This window comes from Pongo pygmaeus, chromosome 9, assembly GCF_028885625.2.
Source record: "Pongo pygmaeus isolate AG05252 chromosome 9, NHGRI_mPonPyg2-v2.0_pri, whole genome shotgun sequence".
Taxonomy (NCBI): Eukaryota; Metazoa; Chordata; class Mammalia; order Primates; family Hominidae; genus Pongo; species Pongo pygmaeus.
The window spans coordinates 74,668,994-74,684,052 of record NC_072382.2 but is presented as its reverse complement, the minus strand read 5'-3'; the positions used below and the strand labels follow the sequence as shown (position 1 = coordinate 74,684,052).

General features: G+C 38.9%; 1 protein-coding gene across 7 annotated transcripts in view; it reads left to right on the top strand.

Annotated features, from left to right (window-relative positions):
- Positions 1 to 15,059, top strand: part of RAB6A (RAB6A, member RAS oncogene family) — a 112,418-nt gene that overhangs the window by 58,000 nt on the left and 39,359 nt on the right. For 4 of the 7 annotated variants that reach the window (XM_063672078.1, XM_063672074.1, XM_054440909.2 and 1 more), the window contains 3 exons: positions 8,845 to 8,898; positions 10,846 to 10,951; positions 13,170 to 13,281. In XM_063672078.1, coding sequence (XP_063528148.1) covers positions 8,845 to 8,898; positions 10,846 to 10,951; positions 13,170 to 13,281 — 272 coding nt within the window. Of the gene's footprint in view, positions 1 to 8,844; positions 8,899 to 10,845; positions 10,952 to 11,017; positions 11,124 to 13,169; positions 13,282 to 15,059 lie in introns of all 7 variants that reach the window. The other 3 variants (XM_063672075.1, XM_054440910.2, XM_063672077.1) reach the window with 1 other exon arrangement.

Sequence of the window (15,059 nt, the reverse complement as noted above, 5' to 3'; positions counted from 1 at the left end):
TTCCTGGTTGTCTAGTACCTGGCCCAGGTGATTAAGGCAGTGTAGTATTGGCCCTCAGTGTCATAGAGGAGGTGCTGGGGTATTGGCTTTGGATTGATTGGTTTGCCTATGAAAGGAGTACTCAAAGGTGAGTTTACTATCTCTAAGGAAAAAGCTAATCCTGGCAGGGGCAGTCCCTCCAGTGTCAGCAAGGACCCTGATGTCAAAACATCAAAACTATAGAAAGTAAAAAGACATGCTTAATACAGAAGTTAATAAAGTTTAAAGTAGAAATATATGAAAGAGAGAACAGAAAAACAGTGGAGGAAATCAATGAAACCAAAAGCGGTTCTTTGAAAAGATCAAAAAATTGACTAACTTTAGCTAGACTGATCAAGAAAAAAAAGAAGACTCAAGTTCTAAAATCAGAAAAGAGGGAACATTACCACCAACCATACAGAAATAAAAAGGGTTGACTGGGCACAGTGGCTCATGCCTGTAATCCCAGCACTTTGGGAGGCTGAGGTGGGTGGATCACCTGAGGTCAGGAGTACAAGACCAGCTTGGCCAACATGGCAAAACTCCATCTCTACTAAGAATACAAAAATTAGCCAGGCATAATGGTGGGTGCCTGTAATCCCAGCTACTTGGGTGGCTGAGCCAGGAGAATCGCTTGAACCCAGGAGGCGGAGGTTGCAATGAGCTGAGATCATACCACTGCACTCCAGCCTCGGTGACAGAGTGAGATTCCATCTCAAAAATAAAAAGGGTTACAATGGAATGCTGTGAACAATTATATGCTAACTAATTAGATGACAGGTAAAATGGACAAATTCCAAGAAAGACACAATCTACTAAAACTATCTCAAGAAGAAATAGAAAATCGGAATATATCTATAATAAGTAGAGAGAATTAGTAATAAAAAAACTGCCCACATAGAAAATCCCAGCATCAGATAATTTCACTGGTCAATTCTATGAAACATTTAGAGAACAACACCAATACTTTGTAAAACTCTTCTGAAAAATAGAGGAGAATACTACCCAACTCATTCTGTGAGGTCAGTTACTCTAATATTCAACCCAGACAGAGATATCAAAATTAAGCTACAGACCAATATCCCCTATGAATATAGACACAAAAATTGTCAACAAAATACTACCAAACTGAATCCAGCAATATGTTAAAAAAGATATACACTATTATTTTTATTTCATTTATTATTATTATTATTTAAACAAAGACAGACTTGCCATGTTGCGCAGGCTGGTATTGAACTCCTGGGCCCAAGCAACCCTTTCACCTCGGCTTCCCAAAGTGCTGGGATTACAGGCATGAGCCACCACACCTGGCCTATGTGTCATTTAACAAATGGAATATACAAAAAGCAATAAACATAATACATTATTTGAATAAAATAAAGGACAAAATCACATGATCATTTCAATGTACACATAAAAAACATTTGACAAAATCCAGCAGCTTTTCATGATAAAAACGTACAACAACAAACTAGGAATAGAAGGAAACTTCAAAATGGTAACGAGCATCCATAAAAATGCGACATCTTATATACTTAATGTGAAAGGCTGAACGCTTTCTAAGATCAGAAACAAGTAAGGGTGTCTGCCTTCACAACCTACACAGTTTCAATACAAAAAATCAAAGAACAAACAAACTAAAAGGAATAAATTAGTAATCTTAAGAGCAAGTACTTTGAGGCACGAAGCACATTGTAAATCTTTTACCATGTTAACTCTTTGAAATTTTTTTTTATTACCACTACTTTTCAGTTATGAAATGTTTTTGTTAAACAATTGGGGAGCATAGATTTAAATTGCCTTGTTAAATGAATTTAAAAAATTTTAAGTTAAAAAAAGTTACTCTTAATCTACTTATTCATTTTATATGTATTGTAGTTAGCATAAAAACTTGATTTCATTTGTCATTCTATAGATTAAAGAAAAAAACTTGATTTCAATTGCTTTGTCTTTGTAATATAGCAAATGTTAATCTGATTAAGGCTGTCACTCATTAACTGCTGCTGTCTTGATTATTAAACCATTTTTATTTTTTAGAAAGCTTTTTAGGGTAATCTTAAAATCTGAATCCTCTTAGTATGTATTTTTCCACATTTGAAGTATTTATTTCAGGAATATGGCTTCTGAATTGAATCTTCCTGAAAAACAAAAACATGGGCATTTCTATTTTAGGAAAGCTATGTAATGAGCCTTAGAGTTGGAAGCACCTTTATTTATGTCTTAGTTCTACCATTTAGTAGTTGGATGGGTTTGGATCAATTATTAAATTTTTCAGAATCCATATTTTCACATCTGTAAAGTGAGAATCATAATCCCTATGGATGGTGACTCCATTCTTTTTTTTTTTTTTTTTTTCCCCAAGAGATGGAGTATTGCTTTGTTGCCCAGGCTGGAGTGCAGTGGCATAATCATAGCTCATTGCCACCTTGAATTCTTGAGCTAACGGGATTCTCCTGCCTCAGCCTCCTAAGTAGCTGGGACTGCAGGTACACACCACCACTCCCAGCTAATTAAAAAAATTTTTTTTTGTACACATGGGTTTTTGCCATCTTGCCTAAGTCTTGAACTCAGGCTCAAGAGATCCTCCTGCCTCAGCCTCCCAAAGTGCTGGGATTACAGGGATGAGCCAACATGCCTGGCCAAAAGCTCTATTCTTTTGTGATTATTACCATTTACCATTGAGAACAACATTGATTGTTTTATTTCTTTCTTTGAATACTTTAGCACTTGTTTTCATAGTACTGCTCTTCATTATAACCTGTCAGCATTTTAGACAACTGTAATGTTCACATAGACAAGCTACTAGCCTCTACTTTTCATTTCCATAATCTCAGACCTTCTCTGAAAATCATGTATTCTCTTCTCAGACCACAATCTTGTATCCTTCCAATTTTTTTATTCAGGTACTTTTACTATAATAGTTTCTACTCCGGTGGTTCACATCAAAACCTTCAACCCATTAATTCCTCCATGTTATTTTTATTATATTTTTTAATTTTTTAAAAATAATTTTTCTTCTAATTTTTTTTTTTTTTAAGACAGGGTTTCACTCTGTCACCCAGGCTGGAGTGCAGTGGTGTGATCTTGGCTCACTGCAGCCTCCATCCCCCCAGGCTCAAGTGATTCTCCCACCTCAGCCTCCTGAGTAGCTGGAACTACAGGTGTGCACCACTATGCCTTTTTTTTGAGACAGAGTCTCGCTCTGTCACCCAGGCTGGAGTGCAGTGGCGCAATCTCGGCTCACTGCAAGCTCTGCCTCCTGGGTTCACACCATTCTCCTGCCTCAGCCTCCCACGTAGATGGGACTGCAGGCACCCGCCACCACGCCTGGCTAATTTTTTGTATTTTTAGTAGAGACAGGGTTTCACTGTGCTAGCCAGGATGGTCTCGATCTCCTGACCTCGTGACCCACCCGCCTTGGCCTCCCAAAGTGCTGGGATTACAGGCGTGAGCCACTGTGCCTGGACTTTTTTTTTTTTTTTTTTGAGACGGAGTCTTGCTCTGTCGCCCAGGCTAGAGTGCAGTGGCGCAATCTCGGCTTACTACAGCCTCTGCCTCCTGGGTTCAAGCGATTCTCCTGCCTCAGCCTCCCGAATAGCTGGGACTACACACGCGCACCACCACACCTGGCTAATTTTTGTATTTTTAGTAGAGACGGGGTTTCACCATATTGGCCAGGCTGGTCTCAAACTCCTGACCTTGTGATCTGCCCACCTTGGCCTTCCAAAGTGCTGGGATTACAGATGTGAGCCACCACGCCTGGCCTTTTTTGTATTTTTAATAGAGACAGGTTCTTGCCATGTTGCCCAGACTGATGACAAACTCCTGAGCTCAAGCAATCCAGCTGCCTTGGCCTCCTAAAGTGCTGGGATTATTGGCATGAGCCACCACGCCCGGCCCTTCCATGTTGTTTTTAAACATCTGGTCCTGTGTCTTCTGCTTACCTTTCTCCTTTTTTAGCTTAGACTCAATGGGAAATTCTTTAACTTTCTAGCCTCTCTGGTTTGGCTATGTCCCCACCCAAATCTCATCTTGAATTGTAACTCCCACAATTCCCACATGTTGTGGGAGAGATCCAGTGGAAGATAATTGAATCATTGGGGGTGGTTTCCCACATGCTGTTCTCATGGTAATGAATAAGTCTCACGAGATCTGATGGTTTCATAAAGGGAAACCCTTTTCGCTTGCCTCTCATTCTCTGTTGTTGCCTCCATGTAAGAAGTACCTTTCGCCTTCCACTATGATTGTGAGGCCTCCCCAGCCATGTGGAACTGCAAGTCCATTAAACCTCCTTTTCTTTATAAATTACCCAGTCTCAGGCATGTCTTTATCGGCAGCGTCAAAACAGACTAATACACTTCTCTTTGGTTCAATCACATATGCTTGGCAAAATTCGTGTTATGAACCCAGTCATCTCATTTCTCCTCATTGGTTCTTGAATACATTAATGTTTCTAGTGTCGTTTACCAAGCACTCTTTGGAGTAACTATTTCATACTAACTCTATACTCCTCAAAACCTAACTTTACCACTTTTACCACTCTTCTTTGACCCTTACTTTGAAGACCTTGCTTCTTAGGGAAATGGAAAGTATAAGGCAGGAATGCCCTTATTTATTTTTCTTACCACATCATCTGGATACATGTAACAGTATTTATACTAATCCTCTTTCATTCCAGTATACTGCAGTAAATGCCCTCTTCCTATCAAAAGCCATTCCCTAACTGTGCTAAATCTTATCTTCTCTGGCATTTGTCATTCTCAACATCTTCATTATTCTTTATTTCCTGGAGTTTTTGTTATGTACCAGGCACTATTCTGCATCCTGGGTATATAGCATACCGCAGTGAACAAACCAACCAACCTTACTCTCATGGAACTTCTAGTGGGGAGAAGTTGGACATTTAACAGTTAATCAAATAATTTATTAATCTAGTCAAAAGTGCTATAAAGAAATACATTTAGGAGGCCAGGCGCAGTGGCTCATGCCTGTAATCCCAGCACTTTGGGAGCCCAAGGCAGGTGGATCACAAGGTCTGGAGATCGACACCATGCTGGCTAACACGGTGAAACCCCGTCTCTACTAAAAATACAAAAAATTAGCTGGGCCTGGTGGGGGGCGCCTGTAGTCCCAGCTATTCGGGAGGCCGAGGCAGGAGAATGGCATGAACCCGGGAGGCGGAGGTTGCGGTGAGCTGAGATCATGCCACTGCACTCCAGCCTGGGTGACAGAGCGAGACTCCTTCTCAAACAACAACAACAACAACAACAACAACAAAACCCGAAATGCATTTAGGAAAACATGATCTTAGCATGATAATGATTGTGGCCTTTATACTACTACCTAGCTGCATAATTTGTAAGTCACAATTTGCTATTTTCAGAGAAGGAAGAGAGTGCTGTTCTTGACTTATATACTATAAAATTTACTTTTAGTCAGCTTTGTGATGTTGCCTATGTATATCAACAAATGTACTTTGATGTTCGAATTAATATATTCTCAAGTGAATGTTTTTGTCATGGAAGAGAAAATGAACTGTTCAGTGGGATATCTTTTTCTTTGCTTTTGGAGTCACCTTTTGAATTGCTGTTGTTTTACATGCTTTACATAGCTGTTCTTGAGTGTGAACTTTCTGCAGCCTATATGCAGTAATCCCATATTAAGTCAAAGTGAATGAGAAATGCATAAGCGTTTATATGGAATTTGAGAAACAGTTCAATTTTTTCTTTAAAAACCTATTTGTTAGAAATATTTGCTGTACAGGAATTGACATACATAAAGTTTGTGGTGTTTTATTTATGTAACTAAAAAAAAAATCTTATATATTGAAATGCAAGGTACTGGTTTACAGTATATAGATATGTGGGTAGGAATGGTGAGAGTCATTTTCTTAGCCTTTATTGAGTATCCTATCTAAAAATATCGACACCATACCATAATACCTTCTATTGTCCTTTTCCTGTTTTTTTTCTCTTATACTACTCTCTAACATACTATTTTACTTAATTAGCTTATTGTTTGTCTGTCTTAGCAGACTGTAACCTCTGCAAGGGCATAGATTCTTGTCTGCTTTTTATTCTTTTACCACAGGATTCTCAGCTTCTAATGATGGTGCCTAGTAGGCAATCAATAAATATTTCTTTCGGCCAGGCGCAGTGGCTCATGGCTGTAATCCCAGCACTTTGGGAGGCCGAGGTGGGCAGATCACTTGAGGTCAGGAGTTCGAAACCAGCCCGGCCAACATATAGTGAAACCCCGTCTCTACTAAAAAATACAAAAATTAACTGGGTGTGGTGATGCACACCTGTAGTCCCAGCTACTTGGGAAGCTGAGGCAGGACAATTGCTTGAACCTAGGAGGCGGAGGTTGCAGTGAGCCAAGATCACCACACTGCACTCCAGTCTGGGTGACCGAGAAAGACTCTGTCTCTCAAAATAAATAAATAAAATAAAATAAATAAGTAAAATAAATCTTTCTTTTTTTTCCCCCCAGTATTTGGAAGGAATAGAGTTCAATAAATATTCCTGATGAATGTGGACAGGTTTACATGATTTTTAAATGTGTTCCGTCCAATTTGGGTAGAGACTAACTGCATGTTTGTTCATCACTCTAGTACCTTACACAGTATTTGCAAGTACGTGCTTAATAAATATTTGAAGAGCAAGCTGGGCACATTGGCTCATGCCTATAATCCCTGCACTTTGGGAGGCCAAGGTGGGGGGGATCACTTGAGGCCAGGAGTTCGAGACCAGCCTGTCCAACATGACGAAACCCCATCTCTACTAAAAATACAAAAAGTAGCAGGGCTTGGTGGTGGATGCCTGTAATCCCAGCAACTTGAGAGGCTGAGGCACTAGAATTGCTTGAACCCAGGAGGCAGAAATTGTGGTGAGCCGAGATCACGCCACTGCATTCCAGCCTGGGCGACTGAGCGAGACTCTGTCTCTAAATAAATAATTGATGAACGAATAAATGAGAACTAAATGGGGCAATGTGTATAAATCGGCACTTTGTAGATAATTTATGTCATTTACTGTAGCTTTCATTCTTGAATATATGTAAAAACATGTAAAGACTTACCAACATTGCATTGATTTTTCATATAAAGATACTATCTTTAGGCGGGGTGCAGTGGCTCGTGCCTATAGTCCCAGCGCATTGGAAAGCCAAGTGGGGAAGATCTCTTGAACCTAGGGGTTCCAGACTAGCCTGAACAACATGGCAAAACCCTGTCTCTACAAAAGAATACAGAAATTAGTGGGGCATGGTGGCATGCACCTGTAGTGCCAGCTACTCGAGAGGATTGCTTGAGTCAGGAGGTTGAGGCTGCACTGAGCCAAAATCACACACCTATATACCAGCTTGGGCAAGAGTGTGAGATCCTGTCTCCAAAAAAAAAAATACATATATATATATATATATATATATTTAAATTTTATTTACAGAAGCATCAGAAAAGAATAAAATACTTAGGAACAAATTTAACAAACAGCATAAGACTATACAAAACACTGCTGGGAGAAATTAAAGGAGACACATGTATTAGTTTGTTCTCATGCTGCTAATAAAGAGATAACCCAAGACTGGGTAATTTATAAAGGAAAGAGGTTTAATAGACTCAGTTCCGCATGGCTGGGGAGGCCTCAAGAAACTTACAATCATGGCAGAAGGGGAAGCAAACATGTCCTTCTTCACATGGCAGCAACAAGGAGAAGCACAGAGCAAAGAGAGGGGAAATCCTTTTATAAAACCATCAGATCTCGTGAGAACTCAACTATGACACACACAAAATTCTATTTTTCTGCCAACAGAAATAAAACCCCCAACTGATGGACCACTTTTCTGATCTAGTTTTTGATTGTTTTTTAGGAACTTAAAATTCTTAGTGACTCATATTTTAAATGCACAGACTCAGTTTCTGTTTTAAGGAATATGGCACAAAGATATTTAGGGAAAAAGTATGTATGTACACACACACACACGTATACATAGTGTATGTGCACACAAACATTAATGAGGTGGTTAAACTTCTAAAATAGAGTCCATATCAACATCCTCTTTCTGGGGTCGTTTGTCTTTCTTCCATTCTTTTTATTTATCTCCCCTAATTAATGATGGACTGTTTTTTAACTTGTATACTTTTTTTCTTTCTTTTTTGTAGTTTGCCTTCTTTCTATTCTCTTATTATTTCACCATTTTCTCTTGATAGGGAAAACAGCAGCCAGGCAGTAGAACTTTACATGTGTTTTCACCACAGAAGGAAGCTATCATTGTGTGGTACAGAGGAAAACTTGTTTTCCTTACCTAATGACTTTTATTTTATATTGGAAAAATCATGTCTCTTATGGAAAGTTATGATGTTTGTGAGTCTCTGGCTGTCTATGGCATTAGGACAGTTGACAATATATCAACAATATTTTATAAAACTGCTCTTGGGGCAAATACTTACCATTCTGAGTGGAGAACAATCAGATACTCAAACTAAAGTTCAAATACCCATATTTAAACCAAAGTTGCCATTATCTTGTTATTTGTAAAATGAGAAAAATAGGGATGAGAATAAGCTACCTGGCAGGAATGTATAAAGATTAGAGATGATCATGTAAAAGGCTTAAAACAATCTCTGATATGAAGCAAGTGCAGAATACATGGAAGTCATTATCACTGGAAATTTTGTTTGTCCTTACTTGTCCTTAATTGACTATGTTGTATTGATTTGTTTATTCATTATTTCTTCCACAATCATGAATCCCATTTGAATCCTAAACTGCTGACCACCATTAAACTATTATTATTTGTTAACTTCTTTGTTTTGTTTTACAGGCAACAATTGGCATTGACTTTTTATCAAAAACTATGTACTTGGAGGATCGAACAGTGAGTAATATTTTCAGTGTGCAATTTTCTGCAACATTCCAGGTTAGAAAACTGCGATCAAAATTATCAATGATTGTCACCATAAGAAGTACTTAGCAAAGTTACCAAAGATAGTTTACAGTTGTTGAGAAAAACTCTTATTACCGAGTGAGTAGTACTTGGCAGTCATCTTGATTTGGAAAAACGAAAACAAAGAGCTTTACAGAGAATTAAAGGAGAATTTTTATGAAGAAATTAAAGTTACTAAAGACCTTCTAAATGCCACTCTTGAGGCATTCAAAAAGATTTCAATTTGTGAACTTCAAGATTTTTTTTGTCAGGACAGGATGCGTATCAAAGTGACTGACAAAAAAGAAGTTATGTGGGCCGGGTGTGGTGGCTCACACCTGTAATCCCAGCACTTTGGGAGGCTGAGGCAGGTGGATCATCTGAGGTCAGGAGTTTGAGACCAGCTTGGCCAACATGATGAAACCCCATCTCTATTGAAAATACAAAAAATTAGCCAGGCGTGGTGGCGGGCGCCTATAATCCCAGCTACTTGGGAGGCTGAGGCAGGAGAATTGCTTGAACCCAGGAGGCGGAGGTTGCAGTGAGCTGAGATTGCGCCATTGCACTCTAGCCTGGGCAACAAGAGTGAAACTCTGTTGCAAAAAAAAAAAAAAAAAGTAATGTGTATTTATTTGTTGGATTTTTGTCTTTCATCCTTTGAAATGTTTTCTTTAAATACAATGTAAAATCTGTATTCTAGCCCACTACCCCTTGAAGAGATACTTGTCACCTAAACAGTGAATATCTTAAATACAGTATTTTAAGACCTGCACCCAAAAACATTATTTTATTTCCAGTGTTATTTCTTATGTGATTTTTTTTTTTCTGAATATTCTCTTTTATGTTTTGATATATAGCACGTCATTTCTTAAAATTTGAAAGCGGCCGGGTGCGGTGACTCACACCTGTAATCCCAGCACTTTGGGAGGCCAGGGTGGGCACATCACCTGAGGTCAGGAGTTCAAGACCAGCCTGGCCAGTATGGCGAAACCCCATCTCTTCTAAAAGTACAAAAATTAGCTGGGCATGGTGGCGGGCGCCTGTAATCCCAGCTACTTGGGAGGCTGAGGCAGGAGAATCGTTTGAACCCGGGAGGCAGAGGTTGCAGTGAGTTGAGATCACACCGCTGCACTTCAGCCTCAGTGACAAGAATGAGATTCTGTCTCAAAAAAAAATTGAAAGCTTGGAAACGACTTTATCATGATGCAAGAACTTGATACTTGTTTTCAGGCTTTTCTTCCTGTAATATAGATATGAGATAGCACGTAAAGACATTTTTATGTAGGGCTGCAAAAAGTCTTCCTCCTTTTTGTTACATTATACACACATGTGCGCGCGTGCGCGAGCACACACACTCGCATGTTCTGGGGAAAAATGTAGGAGAGAAATACAAGCACAGTAGTTAAAGACCCGGTTTCAAAGTATTCTAGACCCAATAGGAAAGAGACACATTTTAGCTTGAGAGAAGCTTTCAAAGAAGCATTAATTCCTTTACTCTGATAGCTTAGGCTGCTCATCGACATTTACCTTAGGTTTTTTTGTTTTGTTTTGTTTTTTTCTCTATTTAACCATCAACAGTCTTTTTGCCACCTGGAAGGCATAGGGATTCAAATAGGTTTTAAGTAGGGAAAAAGGGAAGCCATATTTCTGATTCTGTGAAATTTTTCCCAGTGGCATTTTCCAGTCATTTATGTTTGGAGTATGCAAATTTTTAATATTTCTCCCTTTTGAAAAAGGAGTTTTGTGTTATTTTCATTCCTCACTTCCTGCAACCTCTTGCATGAGTCTTCTTTCTACTTCCTTCCCACCCTCTCCCTTTTACAAAAAACATTGTTTCTTTTTTCTTTTTAGTATTAGTTTGGTTTTTTTTTTTTTTATTTATTTTTTCCCATCTCACAGATCAGGCTTCAGCTGTGGGATACTGCGGGTCAGGAACGTTTCCGTAGCCTCATTCCCAGTTACATCCGTGATTCTGCTGCAGCTGTAGTAGTTTACGATATCACAAGTAGGTATATTGCAATGGGTTGACCTTTCTTATTTTTCTTGCCTGTTTGACTGATTTTGTTGTTAGGTACGATTGCAATTATGGGACACAGCAGGTCAAGAGCGGTTCAGGAGCTTGATTCCTAGCTACATTCGTGACTCCACTGTGGCAGTTGTTGTTTATGATATCACAAGTGAGTGGAGGGAATTATGCATTTCTAATCTTCTTTCTACCTTTAGCTTAGCTGCATGCATGTTCTTGTCTTGTGCTTGTTTTCCTTACTGGCATGTAAAAATAAGTTTTATCATAGTAAATTACATACCAGCCAGGTCAGAAATATTTGCTTTGGTGTTTATACCAATATGCTTTATATGTAACTGTGCCAGGTTTTTTGCCCCAGAAATTTTCTTTTGGGTCCAACTATGAATCCTCTTCAAGGGTTTCTTAGTATCCTGTTATTTGTAAACCATACCATAATTATAGTTGGAGGAATGTTTCCTTGATCTCAGATTTCTCTAAAATAAAATAATCTGCATTTAAGTCTCTTGCCAAGTTTTCCAAATCCTCCAAGCTTTCTATTGAGGCTATTACAAGCTTCTGCTAGCCAACTTTTCTCTGCTTTCCCCTTCCAGCCATTCTGTCTCTGTAGAGGAAGACAGAGAAAACATAATGTACAGTTTTCTATTAATCTTTTTTATTTGAATCATATTTTGGTTCTGTGACTGATTTACTTTGTTGCTAACAAATTACACTTTCATTTCTCTCCAAGAAAAAAATTTTAAATAGGAGGTGAAACAACTGGTAGTCTTTTTCTTTTTTCTAAAGATTGAATAATGCCTGTGGCCTTTTAAGTGACTGTAAATTTTCCGTGAAGCATTGGTGACTGACAAGAAAATGCTTTCTGATTGAAATTGCCTTTGTAAATTGGTTTATGACATATTAGGCAATATTAAACATTATTCCATGTAGTGGTTCATAATTTATAGGAAAACCAGGGTCTTGAACTCCTGGGCTCAAGTGATCCTCCTGCCTCAGCCTTCTAAAGTGCTAGGATTAGGCCGGACACAGTGGCTCACGCTGGAAATTCCCATACTTTGGGTGGCCAAGGCAGGCGGATCACCTGAGGTCAAGAGTTTGAGACCAGCCTGACCAACGTGATGAAACTCCATCTCTACTAAAAATGCAAAATTAGGTAGGTGTGGTGGCGCATGCCTGTAATCCCAGCTACTCGAGAGACTGAGGCAGGAAAATCTCTTGAACCTGGGAGGCGGAGGTTGCAGTGAGCCGAGATCGTGCCATTGCACTCCAGCCTGGGCAACAAGAGCAAATCTGTTACTATACATTTTTGCATATCTCCTCAATTAGGAATCGTTATCTAATAATGAATAATTGTGCTGGCAAAATTAGAAGATTGCATTCAAGGACTTTTTTTGAGATAGGTGCTATATGCAGTCTTTCTTCCTTTGCACCTTTACTTTGGGTTGCTGTTTGTTTAAAAAAAAGAGGTATGTTCATATTGTGCATTGACTTGTTTTGTAGCTTTAAAATGTTTGTGCTTACTTTAACCACAGCAAGTGAAACCTAGTATATATTTTTTTTAAATCCACAAATGTGATTCAAATATTAGTATGTTGTTTTCTTTAGCTGCTGTAAGAAGTGTTGAAGTACTCTACTTAGAATCCAACATTAGAAAAGATAAATTTTATTACAAGCGTTTCTGATGCATTAAACAAATAAACTTTAGGTTAAAGTGATCACAAACTGAGGAAGCAGTGCAAACAGTGGTGTTGAAAGCTATTGAAAGGCTTTACAAATTTTCTGGATGTGTTGGGACTTACTGGCTGACATACTTTGGAAAATGCTTTCTTTGTCATGTTTGGTATGTGTAAGTGATCAAAAAAGCGTTGTGGCAATGTGACACCATATTATCTGCCATAGCTGTCCTTATATTTCAAAAAGTTTTTTTTCAGTTAAATACTACATTGCACTCATTTGATCATGTTCAAAAAATTTTTAAACTACTCTAAAAGGAACCTTGAATATTTTATTCTTGTAATTTGTTTAAATTGCTGACAGTTGTAATCAGATAAAATGGAGTTATGTTGCAGGCACATTAAAAGTGGAGTACTAATGTGCCAGCCCCCTTCCAACTTCCAGGGCTTTTTTGGAGGGAGGTGCCCACCACCTGGGGATGCATTTTTCAGCAACACTAATCTCTCTGTCTACCCTCCTGTACCAGATGTTAACTCATTCCAGCAAACTACAAAGTGGATTGATGATGTCAGAACAGAAAGAGGAAGTGATGTTATCATCATGCTAGTAGGAAATAAAACAGATCTTGCTGACAAGAGGTATGGAGTTATTTTATGTGTGTGTAATGTTTGATTTCTGTGATGTGCAGCCTTTTATTTTTGTTCACTGAGAAATTGTTTTGAAAGGAGACGTGCTTAATCCTTAAGTTTATATCCTCCCCTGCTTTTCTTTAGCATGGGAACCTCAAATATACATGTAAACATTAAACACCCAGTCCTTAAGGGAAATGAATTTTATTTTGTTTAAGCCCATGTGTAAATAACTCTTGTGCAAATTTGTTTAGACATGAAGCCGGTAAATATTTTGCATTTTTTAGATCTCATAAGTATGAAAAGTGTTTTGTTAAAGAGCAAGCCATTTTGGAAAAACCTTATCTTTAAAAATTGTTCATAATGATTAAATGCACACTCTTTTCTTAGTAGTCTTCTTATAAACATTCATTATAATTCAGTGGTGTGGATTTTTGTTTTTTGGTTGTTGTTTTTTAATTGTGTGGCTGAGCCAGACTGTGTAGTTGCACTGAATAGCTTGATTGTGATACCTTAGTCAAATGAGCAAAGCGATATTCAAGTCACAGGATGCAAAATATATTAACATTCACTGTAGGACCCATGGCTTGAATATTTGCTTTCAGCATTCTTAAGTGATTTACTGCATATTCTTTCTGCTTTAAACAGTTTTGACCATACTACTTAACAGTAAGAGCTTTTACTATTTATTTGTTTATTCATGAGATGGATATTGAAATTCAGGTAATGAACTCGTGATATTAATTCAAGTGTTGCAAAGAAAGCCAGTGTTAAAAGACTTGTGGAGATGTGAAGCCCATTTCTGCCCATGGCACCTCAGTTAGAATTGGTAGTACAGGCCGGGTGCAGTGGCTCACAACTGTAATCCCAGCACTTTGGGAGGCCAAGGACGGTGAAACACGAGGTCAGGAGTTCAAGACCAGCCTGGCCAAGATGGTGAAACCCCGTCTCTACTAAAAATACAAAATTAGCTGGGCACTGTGGCATGCACCTGTAATCCCAGCTACTCGGGAGGCTGAGGCAGGAGAATCGCTTGAACTGGGGGAGCGGAGGTTGCAGTGAGCTGAAATTGTGCCACAGCACTCCAGCCTGGGCAACAGAGTGAGAGTCCGTCTCAAAAAAAAAAAGAATTGGTAGTACAGTTGCAAAAAAGTCTTTCTTAATTTAAAAGTAAATTCGAAGTGATTTCATCTTTTCTTTATAAAAATATTTTTTGGACATGAATTGCTATGAAGGAAATTTTCACTATTTTATTTATCCTCACTCTAGAGACTTTGTAGGTACTTTTTTTTTTTTTTTTTTTTTTTTTTTTTGAGATGGAGTCTCATTCTGTCGTCCAGGCTGGAATGCGGTGGTGTGATCTCAGCTCATTGCAACCTCCACCACCTGGGTTCAAGCGATTCTTCTGCCTCAGCCTCCTAAGTAGCTGGGATTACAGGCACCTACCACTACGTCCTGCAAATTTTTGTACTTTTAGTAGAGACGGCGTTTCACCACATTGGCCAGGCTGATCTTGAACTCCTGACCTTGTGATCCACCCGCCTCAGCCTCCCAAAGTGCCAGGCGTGAGCCACCGCGCCCTGCCAGTACCTTTATTTTATTTATTTATTTATTTTTGAATTGGAGTCTCGCATTGTCACCTGGGTTGGAGTGCAATGGCACGATCTTGGCTCACTGCAACCTCTGCCTCCCAGGCTCACGCGATTCTCCTGCCTCAGCCTCGCGAGTAGCTGGGATTACTGGCGCCTGCCACCATGCCCGGCTCATTTTTTGTATTTTTAGTAGAG